At 37.5% G+C, this 14,791-nt stretch overlaps 1 protein-coding gene and 1 long non-coding RNA gene across 3 annotated transcripts; one reads left to right on the top strand and one right to left on the bottom strand.

Annotated features, from left to right (window-relative positions):
* The first annotated feature begins 113 nt into the window (after positions 1-113).
* On the top strand, positions 114-1,283 carry LOC133274123 (uncharacterized). Of its 2 annotated transcripts, none has more exons than XR_009745035.1 (2): positions 114-315; positions 815-1,283. It is a non-coding gene; the product is annotated as an uncharacterized LOC133274123 (long non-coding RNA). The 2 variants fall into 2 exon arrangements; XR_009745036.1 differs by having other exon boundaries at positions 482-1,283.
* A 1,248-nt stretch (positions 1,284-2,531) lies between these two features.
* On the bottom strand, positions 2,532-13,232 carry LYVE1 (lymphatic vessel endothelial hyaluronan receptor 1). Its single transcript, XM_061462915.1, has 6 exons — positions 12,684-13,232; positions 8,329-8,488; positions 8,084-8,223; positions 5,320-5,619; positions 4,447-4,525; positions 2,532-3,717 (listed from the first exon to the last, which is right to left on the bottom strand). Exons 1-6 carry the CDS (start codon positions 12,763-12,765, stop codon positions 3,534-3,536), a joined length of 945 nt encoding a protein of 314 aa, XP_061318899.1. The 5' UTR covers positions 12,766-13,232; the 3' UTR covers positions 2,532-3,533.
* Between the last annotated feature and the right edge of the window lie 1,559 nt (positions 13,233-14,791).

Genomic DNA, 14,791 nt, shown 5'->3' with positions numbered 1-14,791 from the left:
GATCCCCGGCAGCTGTAGGCGGGGGAGAGGAGAAGAGATGAGGAGGGAGGAGAGAGAAGAGAAGGAGAGGGAAAGAAAAAAGGGAAAGGGAAAGAAAGGAAAGGAAAGGGAAAGGGAAAGGGAAAAGAAAGGGAAGAGGAAAAGGAGAGGTGAGGCGGTATTGGCGGGGCCGTGCCAGCCTTCCTCGGCGCGACCCGGGCTGGAAGAGCATTATACACATGGGAGTCGGCCGTCGCGCTGTGTTTGGGCGGAGCAGAGCCCGCCCGAGCATGCTTTCCGTTGTGCAGTAAGGATGTTGTGCAGAGCTGTTTAGTTGTATAATTGCTTGAATAATCAACACGGGGTAACTTAACTGCAAACGGGCCATACTGTGTCCTCGGAAGGTTGCTTTGCACTGCTGGGCAGCTCAGCTTTCCCAGCTTCTGAAGGGACGTAAGACTGCCTGTGCTATCCACTCTTTTCTATGAGCTCTAATAAATAGCAGCGTAAATGATACTTCTTGGGGTCTGAGTGCCTACCGTGCTGGGATCACCACAGGCCAGCAACTGCTCCTACTGTAACTACTACCACTCCCTGCTGTAATAGGTGAGGAAGAGAGCACCCATCAACGTGAAGGATGTGAGAGCTAGATGTGTGAGGCAAAGGTCAGTGGTCACTGACCTTTTGGCAAAATAAGGCAACACACATAAATTATAATAATCTGTTTTAAGAACAGAAATCCTAGAACATCCTCTAGGTCAGCAGTATCCTGATGCTTGAGGGTTTAAGTCTAGAGGTTTGTTGTTTTGATTTTCATTATTTTTTTAATTTAAAGAGGAGAAAAGGAGTAGTACTTCCCCTTCCTGCCCGCATCTGTTTACACACAGACAAATGCACTTCCCATGACAAAGGCAACCCTGTATTCCAGACAGGGACTGGGTTGGACTGGGAACCAATCTGTATTTCCTGCAGGCCAACCAGCCCTTTCGCCTAAGGTCAGCAAACATCTGTAACCTCAGTGTGGGAATCTGGGTAGTGTTACTGTCAAATGACTAATGCAAACTGTGATCTCCTCCTAGGGGAATGAATTATTTGTCCAAGACACTTAAGCACAGTGCCATTTCTGAGACATCAGTGAACTTCATAGCTGTTGAGAACGTCTTGTATAAAAAGCACGACACTTGACAGAAGTCAGAGACTTAAGAGAAATCCTTCATAAATTTTCTGCTACTACTGGTTAATGGTTTGGGGGTTTTGTCACTTTCTGTCTAGGACTTAAATAAACATTTCCTGTTTGCTTTGTAGTGGTACATCTCTTGCAATTCTATTAAATGCTAAGCAAGAACATTTTGTACTCTAACGCGAATGTGACTGAGTAGTACTGATTATATACAGAGAATATCAAATGCAATACTGGTTGATTAGTCCTTACAGATGCCTTTTACTACTTACAGAACAGTGTAACAGGTTACTTTTAGCCTTTGTAGTGTTGGCATAAATTGTGTATTAGAAAGGAGGGGGAGATCAAACTGTGTGTATTGGCCAGGTGTCAGTGTGAAGCCTGGGACGAAAGCTAGCTGAGTTTTTAAGGTACGTGATAAAACAAGACATTTACAGGTTAAGGTAATTCCTATTATATTAGGTAACATACATAGATCTTTTTAGAAAGCAGGTACTATGGGGGGGGGGGGGGGGAGGGAAATACCTTATTTAGATCTAAAATAGAAGCAACAAACTTCCAGCTGGAGTGGAACGAGAGAAAAATTTTCTGAATTTCTTTAGGCATGAATAGACAATCTATGAGAAAAGGAAGTTCATACCTTCTGGATTCTACCTGGATCAGGGGTAATACTAGCAGTATCAATCAAGGGAAGTGATAGATAATTTTCTCTTGGTGGAGAGGGAAAGAATAAATAGGTAATGCCTAATATCTAAAACATAGAAAAGCGAGTCAGAAGGGAAATTGTCACAAAAATTACCTGGAATCCAGTAGTGCTGCCTGTGTCCTTAAGCCCATTTGTTTAAGGACACCATCATATCAAGTGTTGGCTGTGGCCCTTCCTGGTGGCCTTATTCCTGCTGTCTACTTTCACTGCCCATAAGGCACACAGCACTTTCACTCAGGTTGCCGAGAGAGATACATGACATTACTGCAGTATTTTGCAAGGAGAGGCATTACTTAACTGTGTGGGAAGGCTATATCTAGTGCTTTCCTCTGTCGCACATTGTCCTGCTGAAATTCTGTTGATGGACATCTGAAATTAGCATCTCTTAGACCTGTACTGACTCAGTCCTTCTGTAGTGTTATGGCTTTAATGGCAGGGGTAGACTGTGTATCAACACAGGCCAGAGTCTTGGAGCCATGAAATATTTCTGAGCTATCAAAAAAAGAAAAAAAAAGAAAAAAAGAAAGCTCTGCTATTAGCAATACAGTATAACTCACTATCTAGTAGCTAGTGGAATATATAACCACCGGCCAATTTCTAAATTTCTCTGAATAAAAACTAGTTCATAACCCAGTATCCTGCACTATAGAAAACACAATATAGGTGAGCAGTTCTGTTACTATTTTATTTAAGACTATGTTTTTCAGGCTGCTGGATCTAAAAAGAAACTTTCTTTCCCATAATAACCTTCTTCACATACAGAAATAAATTATCCAAACCATTTATTAAAAAAAAATTGAAAAATTACTAGTATTGTTCTTTTATAACAACTAATTATTTCTGTAACATTAAGGTTATCTGAGCTCTTTTTATTGTGAGACAGTTTTAATAAGAATAAACTTTTCAGACAAATGTATCTACTGTACTTTATTTTTTTATGAAGTACTGTAAATGTCCCATACCACCAGAGATCTTTATTGTGAAAGCCCCACTTAAATCTACATAAAAGATCTTAAATATAACTGTTGAGTTACAGTTAAGGTTCCCCCCCATCAAATATCTGATGCAGAAGAATGATACAGGTTTTAATAAATAAAACATTGAATTATGATGTGATGAAGATACCCAAGAAAGTTATACAGTGCTCTATAGACATTGGCATCTTTGTATCCTTCCTTGGGTATTTGCATGACAGTCGGTGGGTTGTTTGATATTTTTACTCACTTGTAAACAGACTTATTTCTTCTATTTGTAAACAGACTTTTTAAAAAAGATAAGCAGCTACTTAATGGAAATAAGATAATCAACATTAAGTTAGCAGAGATCTTCCAGCCAGACAAAAATAACGCTTTTCATTACATGTTGAACTGAATTCTGTGCAAATAGTTAACACACTGCATGTCAGTAATATCACATTCCTAACTACTTCTTTATTAAAGATGAAAAATGAGCTGCATCATGGATATTTTATTTCAAGTAAATAATATTCCATATTCTTCTGCAACAGTATTTATAGATAAAGATGTAATTATAAAAAAAACCCTAGGTTTTCATATGTTAACATAGAGAAAATATTCATGAGTATTTACAATCACCCATGTTGAAAAGCACTGTGAAGTTCAGTGCACTTCGTTTTGTGTTTCTGTCAAGCAGTGTACATTCTTCCACTTAAACTTCTGCTTCTAGACATTGTACTGTGGCCTCAGGCTTGGTTTTAGACTCTTCTGTACTTTTACCATTCTTCGTTTCCTTCTCAGCAGCTTTGTCATTTGACTTAGCCTCTTTAAGAGCAGTTGTTTCAACTGTTTCTTTTTGCTGATTCTTGTTTGAAAATGGGAAGGTTTTCTTGTACCTTTGAGTAGAAAAAAAGGATAATAAAGCAGAAACACTTGCATAGTTTGATAGTATCACTCAAGAAATAAAGTGAAAAATACCTAGAATGAACTTCCTTTGCCATACTGAAGCAAAAGTCCCACAGAAAATAGTGGGATGCTAGATCATTGTGCTTTCTCAAGCAGCGTGCTTTTAAAGCAATATTTTTGTATTTTTTTAAAAAACAGACGATGTATATTCAGGATTCATGGTACGTAACAATAAAGCTATCTGCGCTGGGATGTGAGAAATGCACACAGCTTTCTGATACGATTTAGTGATGCACTGTGTTGAAAATCTTTCCACTTGATAAATGAGCTCTATTTTTTTTACTGGACACAATCATAGTCCAAGAATAAAAACTTCTACCTCAAGTCGGACATAGAAAGAAACAAGAAGAAAACTGCATAAACAGACCTGTATACAAACAGATGGACACTTCAGTGTTACTATTTGGCACACTTGGAAATGTTTCACGCTAGGTATGATTTACTAATCAAAAATAGGCAATATTTGTCTTTGGTTCCTTTGCTAAGGCAGGGAATGGCAACAGCAACAATAAACTTTATCTGCATAACAGCAGGGTTTAAGATTTTGTTCTTTGTGCTAAACTGTTACTACCATTAATTCTCTGCTCTTTAGCTGTATATTTAAAATGTTTGCTGGTTGTACTCTAGGTTGTCAGTCCAAGAGAAAAAAAAGTACTTACTTTTTGATATAGCAGACTGCTAGAACAACTGAGATAATGAAGAAGATGACTGCCAGTACAAGAAGTGCAGTAGGGATACCTGGAGATAAAAGTGGGGTAAGTACCGAGTTTTTATATGTACTTAATTCTGACTTTCTAAAGGCTCATGAGCGCAAATCCAGATTCTTCTAAAAACAGTCTAGAGTAAGAAGTACATAAACATCAACTCAATAATAGAGGCATTAGGAATCTCACAAGGTTAGTTATACTACAGCTCATTTTCTTCAAAAGACTAAAACCAGGTATTTAGGTAATCCCTGACAGATATTTAGGTAATCCCTGACAGATGTTTGTCTAACCTGCTCATTGGAGGGTTTTTACAACTTGCCCAGAGAACACATTTTTGTGATTAACTGCCCTTACAGTTATAATGCTTTTTCTCATACATAGTCCATTTCTCAGTGGTTGTATATTAGAATTACTTATTCACAGCTCATATCTCAAGAACACCTCCATATCTGGAGAACAGCAGTTCTTAAAACTTTCTTGTCTTCTTCTGCTTTTTAAGAGCCTGCTGAGTTTTCCCTTAGTACTCTGAGCACATGGTGTTTGCTAATCCATTTCTCAGAAGTGTATTCATCCCAAATCCCATTAAGCAGAATAAGCTTCCACTATTTCATATTAAAAGATTAACAAAAAGTTTAAGATAAGATCTTACTTCTACTTTTAAATTATTTAAAGATCCTCTGTCTTACAAGCTTTGCTTTTGCAAAACCCTGACACTCATATTCTGTGGATGCTGGAGTAGCAAAAAAAATAACAGTAAACAGTTTTACTACTAACATCTATGTAAGTAGCCCTTCTAATTAAACAGTTACCATCAACAGCCTTTACCTCCAAAGACAACAGCATCGTTCTTAAAAGCAGCATGGGAAGTATAATTAGGAGAATCAATTGGTGAGTATTCCTCTGGCATTTTTGTAGTAGTCCCCTCGGTTGGCAATATAGTTTCAGTTATACATATTACACGAAATTTTATATTTTTCAGGGTTTGTTCTGACTCAGTCACATTGGGCACTGCTGTGATGTTCTCAGTCAAATCAGAGCCTGAAGATGCAGTTAAATCTGTTGGTGCACTTGATGAAGGTAGAATGGTTGTAGTTGGATCTGGTATACATGAATTAATCTGAACATCTGCAGCAGGGAAAAGAAATATGTAGGAGTTGTGTTGGTTGTTAGTTTTGTACTTACTGTACACATGTTTATTGAAAGTGTTCCTCAGTCATTCCCTTCTGAAAATTATTGTTTATTCACAAAAGCCTTACCCAAATCAGGCACACCTATTTCAAACATGTGGCTACAACCCAGATTACCTACCTTTTATAATTGCTCATATACTTAAATGCTTTTCTGAGCATTTGCAGTGTGCATTTTGTAAATGCATACCAAGAACAAGGTTTCTTATAACAGTACTTAGAATAGTAACGCATATAAAAACAACAGGATGACATCCCGCAGAGCAGGAGCCTTACCTACAGATCTAAGATTAAAAAATATTTCTATTGTATTACATGTATGTTCAAAGTATATGCATGCACTCTTGATACTTGGAAAACTACGATTTAATGGAAAGAAAAGTAGCCAATACAACTTCCAGGTAAACCAGGCACCAGCGTGCAATAAAAAAGTGACACAATTCTAATAGGGGCTATAAAGAAACAAACTTCAGGCACATTCTGAAATTCAGTCATTTAAATGATGCAGATGTTGTCTATGTAAAAATATGGGTGCAAGTGGACTTTTACATGTAAATTAAAAAGCTGAGTTCTGAATCAGGCTCATGTGAAAATGTGAAGTTTTCTATATTCTGTAAAGCTATAAAAATTTCACTGAAGTAACAAGCAGATTACAACATAAATAACAGGGAAATGATGTATGTACTCTTCTCCAAATGAATCCCCACGGGAAGCCTGATGACGCAGTTACATTCACAGGATAAATAGCTAAATGGCTTTTTACTTTTTCCACTATAGTTTTCCAGTGATTTTGGCATTTCTTTGGCATGAAGAAAAATTGACAGAAAAAGCTTCTGCCAAATATTTTTTGGTAAGAAATGCCTAGAACAGGCAACAGTTAGGCAAATAAGATAAAGTGCAGAATAAACCTGATGTTAAATATACATTATTTTCTAACCATTCAGCAAGCTTAACTTTCCTCACATACTGTGATAGTAAACAAAGCAAATAATTTGGAATTACTTGCTACCTCCTTAACATTAGCCAACCTACCCGACATTTCTGATGCAGAATGACACGTATTTAATACACTGAAACACCATATTGCATAGGAACAGAAAAAATAACAACAGGAGCAGCTTCTTTTAGAGGATGTTGCCATAGTACTAATTCACCTGTGCATTTATCAATAAAAGCTGTGGACTTTCTATAGAGAAAAACTAAGTTAGCCTAATCATGTAAGTTTTAACTTTACAGGTCAGGTGATAAGTCAGTATTTAACAGTGCTTTCTCTGCAGTGCTTTCTTGTCAGCAGTCACTTAATAAGCCAACTAATTATATTACCTACCTTCATTCACAAAAGGGGCCCAGGATCATGAAAAAAGTCACAGTGCGGGAGGCATGGCCTTTTCCCTAAAAGCTTTATCCTCAGTCTCATAAGCTCCAGTGTTCACAGTCACTAGACACTTAGATCTTTATATATTTGCATGAGTATATCTTGTGTATCTATCTTTCTCCTGCTCTTTCCAGCTCTTGTTCACATATCTTTCCTGAAAAATTTCAGGATTTTGTACATAATGTCTTGCTCTTGTCATCTAGAAGTCATTGACAAGGTCTAGGGACTGATAAGAAATAATTGACTGAACCTTTGTATATGGTCTAATTACTGGGATAGTTGTTACGTAATAACCATAGATATGGTACACCAGCAGGAACACAATGCCGCTAGTTAAATACTACTTTTCAGTTAATACTACACAAGTCATTAAGCAAAATACTGATCTGTTGTGCTGAGAAGATCTCACTTGTATCAAAGCCCAAGTTCCATTGTTGTGTCTTCAATCAGGGAATAGACAGTCAAGAATGAGGGGGAAGGACGGGTCTTTTCACACATGGGATGATGCTTATTAAAGGAAGCTGTTTGACTTTACCGACAATAGATTGGAAATCTAGTTCTGTGGTCTCTTGGCTGTTCTACCTTATATTTTAATTTAGTTTAATGGATAAATTTCCTTTAATCATAAAACAGTCAGTTTTTCCTGAAGTACCCCACTCTTGGTCTTTTTGCAAGAAAACACCACACACAGACACCCTGGATAAAGATTTGATTTACTGTCCTTCAAATACATGTGTGTAAATAATCAAAACTTACTGAGAGCATTGTCTTGACATTACAGAATGATAAAAGCAACTCTTCTTCAGGAGCTTTCATGGCAGCACCGTATTATTAATTGGGATTAACTGAAGTGACTGTTTTGTATTTCTTTAAAGCTACGGAGCTAAGTACAGCTTGGCAACATTTAAGACTGGGGGGGGAAGTGCCAACAGATTGTAGGAACTCGTTATGATTTTTTCATACAGATACTAAAAAATAATGAAACCCAGACCAAAACACAAAAAATGTAGTTGTCATGCTCACATACCTGAGGAGTTGAAGCAGTAAACCATAAATGTTTTGAAGGGTTCAGCATACCATCGCACTAGTCCAACATTGCCCTTGCCACATTTCTTGTTGGATGTTATTCGAGGAATGACAACCAATCCATCTTTCACCCATCCATAGCTACAATGAAAATACCAGTCCTTTAAATATTAGATTTATCTCCAGCCTCAGATGTGTGTAAAGGTGTTCACTAAAGGTAACAAGACACTAACAAATGTCATATACCTGCATGTTTCAAAGCCATGTTTCAGAGCATTTTCAACCTGATCTCTACTTGCCAATTGTAGATTCAGTTGATTACATGCATTACTTGCTTCTGAGAAATTCACTTTTTCCTCAAGATAAATTCCTACACCTCTGATCCTGCAAGGTGAAAGAATGGAACCTGTAATTTAGACATAAATATTCAAGGTTAGTATCTGAATATTAACATTTATTCCTCCTGAAGAATTTAAGATCATGATAAACTGAATTGAACACTGTTAAAAGTTTCTAGCTTGAGGATAGTAGAAAACAAATTTCTAGCAAAAGAAGACATACCTTAGAACATATTAACACAATAATCTAGAGTTTAAAGAGGTTTGGCAGTCATTAGACTAAAGGCATAAACAGTTGGCATTTGAGTCATTACCTGGTGTCGGTTTCTTACTAAAGGCACTCTTATTTGTCACACATATACATGCAAAATGGAAGGAGTAATCATACCATACAAGGGTTTTTTTTTGCTTTTTTTTCCTTTTTTAATTAAAATGATGAAACTAACAGTTGCACTGCAGCGTTGATTCTCAGTACACCACTCCTACCAGTATGAGTTCTGTCAAAGATATTATATGTGATTTTTCATGTAATTAACGTGCCAATAAGAAAATACACCTATAAAGATTTATTTGTTATGTTCCTTATGGCTCCTAAACTTTTTTTTTTTCTTCCTAGCTAGCATGATGCTTCCACCCTGCAGTCACTGTAAAGTGTTTAATTTACTGAAAGCTTGGCAGGCAGCAGGAAAATAGGGGGCAGGCTAAGTGAATTTATGACCGTTTTCCCCATTTTTCCTCCATAGGCAGTTCATCCAGCTTTTTTAGATAGCCACAGCTGGCACACTGTTCCTGACATGTGCACCAGGAAATGCAGACCTTAGATCTGATTACACCTGCTCTCTACTTTCTTAGTCTGTGCTAAGGACATAGGATAGAATTCAGGATTGGACACACCAAGGAGAAAGGATATTATTCTTTTGCCTCCAGATTTCACCAGAAGCATATACTGGAAACAGACATTTATTTTTTTTTTTAGTTACATACAGTAATTGTCACATTATACAAAACATTTCAACATTTAATTGCAAACATTTTAGATAGCCAACAGTCACAGACGTTACTTCCTTGCTCAATATGCTTTTCAGACTGTGTGCACACTTATGTACACTAATGAATAATTCATAAAAATCTATGCATCACAATACAGGCAATCCACAATCCCTCAAGGCGGGATGAAGCGATGCCTGCAGATTCACCACATGACTTCTTAGCAACAGAGGTTAAATTGAATTTTATGAATTAAAAGATGAACTAGCAGCCAAGCCACTCCCATGATGAGAAGGGGATGGAAAGATGACTAAGCTTGTGTGGAGTGCTCCAAGTAAGACAAGCATTTCACTCCTGCTCCCATGGAGTGTGGTAGGATTGGAAATGGTTTCTGGTGAGAGATGCATCTCTACTGTCCTTACACTCAGTTTGATTGGAGTTAAATTTTTGGAAGAGCAATCATTGAATTGTTAGGTGGATTTATTTCAGCAGTGATGAAGGCTGTGGCCTCCCATTAACACTTCCGGGCAATGTGTAGGTCATCACATGGCAGATGAGCCACTGAACACTTGAACGCCCCCATAGCCAAATCATGGCTGCATCCAGCCCCAACTTGAACATAAGACAAGCCCAAACATTCTGCATAAGGATGCAGAGAAGCCACATTGCACAATGAAGATGGGTCTTTAGGTATCAGGGAGCTCAAGTCTACCCAGATAGTCCCAGTGTGAATCGTCCTTACACTATCAGATTTCTTCCTTTCAGTTTGCCTGTCTTTGTGAATGTTCTCCTGCAACTCTTCATTATGGCCAAAGTAGTCTTGTGCAGTGAGGTCAAACACTGGATCAGCCTTCATAAAGAGATGGTTAGTGTGCCAGGCCTGTCAGTGCTTAAGAGGCTTTTTGGACAATGCCCTTAACATGCTCTAACTTGTTCAGCCATCAATTGGTCAAGCAGGTGGACTAGATGATCATGGTAGATCACTTCCAGCTGAAATAGTCTATTCTATTCTAGGTGTTCCAGTGTTTTCTTGATTCCTTCTTGCTAACAGTCAACTCTCCCAGTCCTCATGAGAATAATTTCTGTTTTCTTGAATAATTTCCTGTCTTAGCTGCTGGGGCACATCCCACAATTTCTCTTTCTTAGTTTCCAAGACCCCACTCCTCCTGTAGGGTTTATGCTTAATTTTCATGCTCAAACTTCCTTCTTATCACTTAGTTATTTTCCTACCTTCAGATTTGACTCAATATAGCTATTAAAAAATGTAATGTTGAGAAAGGAAGTTTCTCAATGACCAACTTTACAAATTTCAAATAAAGCTGAGCAGCTGAGTGAATGGAATTTCCTGAAACCTAAGAAAGTTCCCTAGATACTTGTAAACTGTTGCAGCGTTTAGTCAAACATATACAAATATTTTTACAAGATAATTGCATGATACATAATAACTGCATTATTACATAGCATAATATAAAACTTTAGTACCATAAAATTAAATCTTAAGAGATTAAGAAAAGAGACTGTATAGGAAATGGACCAAAACTGACCTTGACCTTTGCTAAGCCTTTTTAAAACAAAACAGTGAAATAAATGTTTTGTAAAAGTTAACCAATTTCAATCTAAATTCTAGGTGGGTTTACAATGTGAAAAAAAAGTCCAGAAAGAGAACAACAGCCTCTTCAAGTCTTTATATTTCTTCTTAAATCACACCTGAACTCTGTTATATGAGATTGTATGAGAGACAGACTAATCCTTGAGAAGCATATTATCCTTTTTGGTCCACAGACTGAACACAGATATATTTTAAGCTTTGCTCCTTTTAATTAACCTAGAAATAACAGGACATTCTCGTCAGTATTTTGATCTTGTGTGAAAAATAAGCTTTACTGAGGAAGGTGGAAAGAATCTCACAAGATGACAAAGTTGTCATAGGACAGGAAGAAAGGTAATTTTTGTAAGCTCTGGGTATTGGCTCTGTTGTGCATTATTTCTCTTCTTGCTTTTTTGGGGGAAGCTGTTGTTTCTGTCACTTTTGTCTTGCACCAGGCCTTCACTCTCCTTTGTTAGAGACTTTCCTTTCGCTGCTGATGTCAGGGAGCAGCAAGAATGAGGCTGTCCCACAAGGAAAGAGGAGTCAGGAGCTGAAGGTGACCACAGCACAGTGCACACATCACTGACCACGGCATAGTCCCATAGTACCTGAACAGTGGTGACAGTGGCAGGTTTCACTGGCAGCCCCAGAGAGAGCAAGACAATGAATCAAATACAGAGATCATCCAGAAGGTCCATCCTGGAGATAAGACTAGAAGCAATAAGACTCGACCATCTAATTCTCTCAGTCCAGGTTTCCTTCAGAAGCCTTTTAGCAGATCAGAAAATAAATTGTCTGCAACAATGGTGTATGCCCTTTTACACTGGTAGAACAAGCATTTACTCCTTGTAAATTACAGTGAAGTATCTGGAAACATCTGATGTACACTGAGTTATCTGAAGATACCCTAGTAGCCTCTGCAGTTAGAATAGATTGCATTAATTATGAAGTCTGAAGGAGAAGACATTCAAATTTTACTAACATATAGAAGAAAGGAGTATTATATGGCCCTGATTGGAAAAAAAAAAAAAAGGTTTATATAATAATGTTTGAGGGTTGTCTAAGAACTGTGTGATAAAGTTGATGTTGGCTATTCCCTATGTTTTCAAACAGATAGTTTAGACAACATAGGAACTTTTGTACTGTATTAACCAGAGACAGGCGTGACTGGTCTGGAGATGAACAGCAAGATCCCTGCCACATGTTTCCTTTAATCTTGCAAGTCAAGACAGTATCAGGATGTTGCTAAATTGGAGAAAAGCGCTTTGCTTTAAAGATGGCATTTTGGCAGAGACACACACAATTAGTTTCATGCATGTTTTGCTCTTTGAGGATTGTACAAAACTGTTTGCTCTTGTATTTTAAGTAATACAAAATAAAATCACATTTCAGTAGATCAGAACTTAATCCTCAATGCAATACCAAATCTTTAAAACAAGCAGTTCTGTAGCATTTATCCCATAATGCTACACCATTTAGACTGTAATTAAATCAGACTAACAATGAAAGTTCCCCTATATGCTAGAGTAGTTTTCATTGCACTGTATTCTCAAAACCCTGTGGTTTCCTATGCCAGAAACAAGTTTACACACACTCTTTCCCCACCATTTTTGTCTGCAAACCTAGTTACTTTTTTTCCAAGTACTTTACTGTTCAACTAGGAGACTGAAAAGTGGAACTTTACATACCTGTTATAAAGTAATTTTGTGCCATGAATGTTGTAACCCAGACGAAAAATACTGCAGAGGTAACTCCAAAATAAGTTGCCATTGTCACCAACTCAAAAAATTAAGAAATTCAAGGTGATTTGTCTCATCTGCTAAGAAAAGCTAAGGTATTGATGCTGTCAGATCACTTTTGAGATGACTTTAGCTGTCACCGCACGCTTTGTGAAAAGAATGTCAGAGCAAATGTGTTGACCATCCCACTCAAAGGTGAGGTCACTTAGTGGAAATCCCTAATCACCCTTTACACTTTCTTTCATGTAGGGCTTGCTGGAAAATTTAACTACTGCTGACTCAGAAAACACAGCTGAGGAAGGGAGATAAGACTGTTAGACTGCTAAGTCAGTAAACACTTCGAAAGAACTTTTTTTTTTTGCTATTTTTTCCTGTTTTACTAACAGCTCATTACTCATGTTGTCTATTCATCTGGTAAATAAAACAAATTCCCTATTGTATCACAGCATGCCAGGCACGAGTTTTCTTTTGGAATTGAAACGGCAACCGTTCCCCATATCCTACACGTCTTGATGCATTCCTTTACATTAGACTTCCAATGCAAAAATAGGTACCGTTAACACAGAGATAATATGATATCTAGTATTTAACTGATTTGGAGATACACTACCATAAATGGGGTTCCTGCTGCCTTTTGTGAAGTTGAAACAAATAGGGATTCCAATAGCCTCATGCAAAATACAGATGATCCTTATAGCTGTGATGGAAAACCTTCAGGAAGTCTTAGCAAAGAAACTCAGAGGTGTTTGTTTTTTTTTTTTGCAGAGATTCCAACAAAGAGTGGGAATGTAGCTCAAGAGATCAGTTAGCTCTCTTTACTGTCAGTAGGATCAGCTGTATTTATGTTATTCCTGACAGATGTTTGTTTAACCTGTTTTTAAAGACTTCCAGTGTCAAATTCCTAATGTGTCCTCAAACGCTCTATTCCAGTGCTTCACTCTACTATTAAAAGGTAAAGTGAGTGAAGAGGCATAAATAGTTATGCCTCCACTCCCCCTTTTCTTTCAGCTAAGAAACCACAGCTTGCTCACTCCTTCTCTCTAGCTGAGGCCTTGCCAATGCCAAGTACTGATTAATAAATTAGTTTACTTGCTTACACAGTTCAGAATGGTATGAGCCTTTTTTTTGCAACAGGATGATTTTGTTACATCATGCTTACATTGTGATACAGTCTAGAGGTCCTATATCCCCAGACAGTTTTCAAGGTCCTGTGAACACAAGTGTAACAGTAGCTACCTCTTTAAACTGTGGTTTGCACTGTGGAAAGTTTCTGCTTCATATATCAAGACAGTTTTTATATGGGCACATACCCAATCTCTTAGAGCAGCATATAATATGGTTATGGGTATACTAATAACCTAGACAGGCATCTACAGGGACCAGTGGAGAATGCTGTAGATTAATGAAATGATGTCTCCTTGAGCAATAATAAATGAAAATTGGATTGTGTTTGGGCTGCAGTTTGGAACTGATTGGTGATAAAGCTCCTTGAGGTCTTAAGACAAATTTCTTGCTCCAATTTCTAGTCACTCCTTCATTGTGTTGTACTTACCTGCCTCTACAAAGTGATGGCAATCTGAAATACTGTAATCAGACTTGAACTCATTGAAGCAAGTTCTAAGTGGATTCACTTGCATTTACAATATAGGAACAGAAACTAATAGTTATTCTGTGGCTCTCATAAACTACTAGGTGGTGTCTGTAAAACATTGAGAACATTAAACAATCTTACCATTTCCATGCTTACCTTGAACTGCTAAGTATTTCTACCATGAAATCAAAAGCTGGGTCCTACCATGTTTTAACACTTTTTTGCCTATTATCCTTACTGTTGCAAAGTTCCTCTAGTCAAATTCTGTCCATGCTATTGGTGTTTAGTAGGCTTTTTAGCTGCAAAAATGAGATAAACACCTTCATAATACCAAACAAAAATAGAAGCTCCTTCCTGTGGATTTGTAAGAGCAAACTACAGATTAGGAGAGGGAGAAAAGAATTTCAGGATGATGAAGTGATACTAAAACAAACTTTTCTTTTTTTTTTGTGCCAGTTTCTCCATT

Source organism: Pezoporus flaviventris, unplaced genomic scaffold (genome assembly GCF_033815535.1).
Source record: "Pezoporus flaviventris isolate CSIRO_AGI_PZ_B2104156 unplaced genomic scaffold, CSIRO_AGI_Pfla_v1 ptg000036l, whole genome shotgun sequence".
Taxonomy (NCBI): domain Eukaryota; kingdom Metazoa; phylum Chordata; class Aves; order Psittaciformes; family Psittacidae; genus Pezoporus; species Pezoporus flaviventris.
Note: the sequence above shows the minus strand (reverse complement) of the source record. Positions and strands in the feature narration are given on the sequence as shown.

Coding starts and splice junctions, on each gene's coding strand:
- LYVE1 (XM_061462915.1), bottom strand. CDS start 12,765: ATGGCAACTTATTTTGGAGTTACCTCTGCAGTATTTTTCGTCTGGGTT. Junction 8,224..8,328: donor CATGGCTTTGAAACATGCAG/GTATATGACATT, acceptor TTTTCATTGTAG/CTATGGATGGGTGAAAGATG. Junction 5,620..8,083: donor TTACTGCTTCAACTCCTCAG/GTATGTGAGCAT, acceptor TCCCTGCTGCAG/ATGTTCAGATTAATTCATGT.